Source organism: Austrofundulus limnaeus, unplaced genomic scaffold, assembly GCF_001266775.1.
Source record: "Austrofundulus limnaeus strain Quisiro unplaced genomic scaffold, Austrofundulus_limnaeus-1.0 Scaffold123, whole genome shotgun sequence".
Lineage (NCBI taxonomy): Eukaryota > Metazoa > Chordata > Actinopteri > Cyprinodontiformes > Rivulidae > Austrofundulus > Austrofundulus limnaeus.
The window spans coordinates 530,485-533,251 of NW_013952525.1; the positions used below are offsets into that span (position 1 = coordinate 530,485).

Sequence of the window (2,767 nt, forward strand, 5' to 3'; positions counted from 1 at the left end):
ACCCCTAAATGCCATGGGATTATATATTTTTATTATGTTTATTATGTTTGTTTTATCAGTTCATTGTTCTCCATGCATTTTTAAAAATAAAAACCAAATTATCTTTTTAGTAAAAATTTTTGAGGACCTCCAAGATACTTCTCGCGAACCCCTGGGGGTCCAGGGACCCCAGTTTGAGAACCTCTGGATTAGATGATGCTGGTAGATTTTTGACCATTTCAGTAACCCAGCTTTCATGGTCTGATCTTTCTGTCAAATCCATCAGGAATATTTTGGAATGGGACGTTGCTAAGAAGAAACATGGTGAATTCTTTAGATAACAATCAAAATAATGATAATGATAATAATAATTATTATATTATAAATTTTAAATTTGGAATAAATTGCTGGTATATATTTTTAACTTATTTGCATGAACGTGGTCCTTTTTATCCTAAAGTGTAAAAATAATATTAAATGTTCAAATTCACTATATATTTTTAGTTGTATAATGTCACCCCCACTGACTGGAAACCACCCATTCAGAGACCTTGAAAAGGCCCACGAGCCACCAGTTGACAATCACAGTTATAGCATGTTTTGTGGCTCCGGACACATTTTATCAGTGAGCCAAGGGGAAGAAATTTCTCTTTCGATAGTAAAGATTAAAGACTCAGACTTTAGCAGTTTATCTGTAAGCTTTATGCACATGAACACAATGTAAGTGTGAGTTCGATGTTACAGTCTGTGTCATGTATGATGTCTGCAGGGAGCAGTCCTTGAGCAGGCCATTATCAGCCAGAGGCCTCAGCTTGAGAAACTAATTGCCACCACTGCTCATGAGCGAATGCCCTGGTTCCACGGAGCAATAACACGGGAGGACTCTGAGTCCAGGCTTCAGGGTGGCCCGCGTATAAATGGAAAATTCCTGTAAGTATTTGACCTTTTCTTTTCTGTCGACTGCATATTATGTGGTGGAAATCAAACTTGATATTAAACGTATCGTCAACATTATTGTTTAAAAAACAATTATTGTAACAAAACAGTTTTTCTTTCTGAGTCATCCACTGCTCTTCTTCTTTGACACGTCTCACAAATAAGTAATCTTTTAAGGTTTTGTTCTTGGCCTTCTATGAAACTTCCTTCCTGTCTCACTCAGTAAGGGGTTTCAATCATCTTGACGATACTGTTCTTATGGGCCTTTTTTGGGTTACTGCATGAAATTGCATCACTCTAATGGACACAAAAGCCCACTGGAGAAGGTCTGAAGTATGGTTTTGTGAAAACCAAAACAGCTGGGTACTTGTGGGTTTTTTTTTTTTCACTTTATCATATTTTATCAAACACAGTTTTATAATACAAAGACTTTTGCTTCCTGAGATGAAGGCATCACTTTGATCAATGATTTCTTTTTTAATGCGGTGTAGAAAGAATCTTTGTCTTGACTAATGTGGTTTCGTATCTGATCTAATAAATTACTCAATAATGGAGTGTTGTGGCCAGATGTTTTCATCCACTCATTATTAGCATGAATGTTATTTAAACCACTATTTTACTAGGATGGAATGATTGTACAGTTTCTGGCATGGACATGGCTTTTAAGCATAGTCTCAAATTTGCATAAGGTCTGAGGGTTTATCCTGGCAGAACCCAGTTTTGATGTGTTTGGGATCAATGGACCTCATGCAAGAACAGGTTCGTATTCTTCTCCTAAATTTCTCTTACTTTTGTTCGTACGAACATGTCACGTCAGATTCAACAAACTCTTCTATCTTCAGGAAAAGTGTGTAAATGAGGAGCATAAACTGATGAATGCTATCAGGTGCTCGTGCACGAGGAGAGGTGATTAGCATAATTATGACCCTAAAAAAACCATACAAGGATATGTTTCTTGCCTCACATACCAGGAAGTGTCCATTCATAAATGACATCGCAAAGTAAAAAAGAAGAACTTTACGAGTTCAGAGATTGAAGTCCTGCTCTCAGAGATCCAGAAATAAAAACTGTAATTTTTAGCAGGTCAGCTGTGGAATTAAAGGATCTGCTTTAAAGCCGAGGAATGAAATGACGACTGCTGTTAATGTCGTGTCTCCTTTGGGTCATAATACAGACACAGAAATAAAAATCTAAATCATATTCATCCTTCTCTAGTCCTGCTCCGGTTTTTCTTTGGTCAAATATTTTAAATTCAACTGTGTTACATAGTTTTCATAAGAAGAGCAGTTGCACATCACTACCCCCCCACCCCCACCCCGTCTCCCACCTTCCGACCGTCGCAAGCGTCAGATGCATTTCTGAAAAAACTTCAATAAATACATAATTTAAGTTGGTTTTTAGTTTGTGATCTTCATATTAATATTGCAGTGCTATACAACAGCATTAAAAGCCAATTTGATTTATTCTAACCAATTTATGTTGTTAGTTACATTTAAAATCTAATTCCAGTTCAAACAGAACAACCTATTGTCAACATAATTATGGAGTGTGATTTATTTTCAACTCCGAATATCTTCAAACTAATGAAATATGGAGTTATTAATGAAGAAAATCTGTCTGGATAACAGCAGACTGACTGCTCATAAAATATATGACAGGTCTGGATCACTCGTGAATTTTGTTCATATCTGAAAAAAATCTTACAATACGAGAAAACTGGTGAATGCCACAAATTCTCCTAAATCACTCGTACGCACAACTTAAAGTGTATCTTACCCCCCCCCACCTGGAAAAGATAACTCCGCCCCAAAGCGAAATTTGAAAAATGCATCAAAGTGGGTAGGGGAGGGGG

The 2,767-nt window shown here is 36.8% G+C and overlaps 1 protein-coding gene across 1 annotated transcript in view; it reads left to right on the forward strand.

Moving 5' to 3' along the window:
* syk (spleen tyrosine kinase) overlaps window positions 1-2,767 on the forward strand; it is a 55,413-nt gene that overhangs the window by 15,834 nt on the left and 36,812 nt on the right. The window contains exon 3 of the mRNA XM_014015085.1: window positions 749-909. Coding sequence (XP_013870539.1) covers window positions 749-909 — 161 coding nt within the window. The remainder of the gene's footprint in view (window positions 1-748; window positions 910-2,767) is intronic.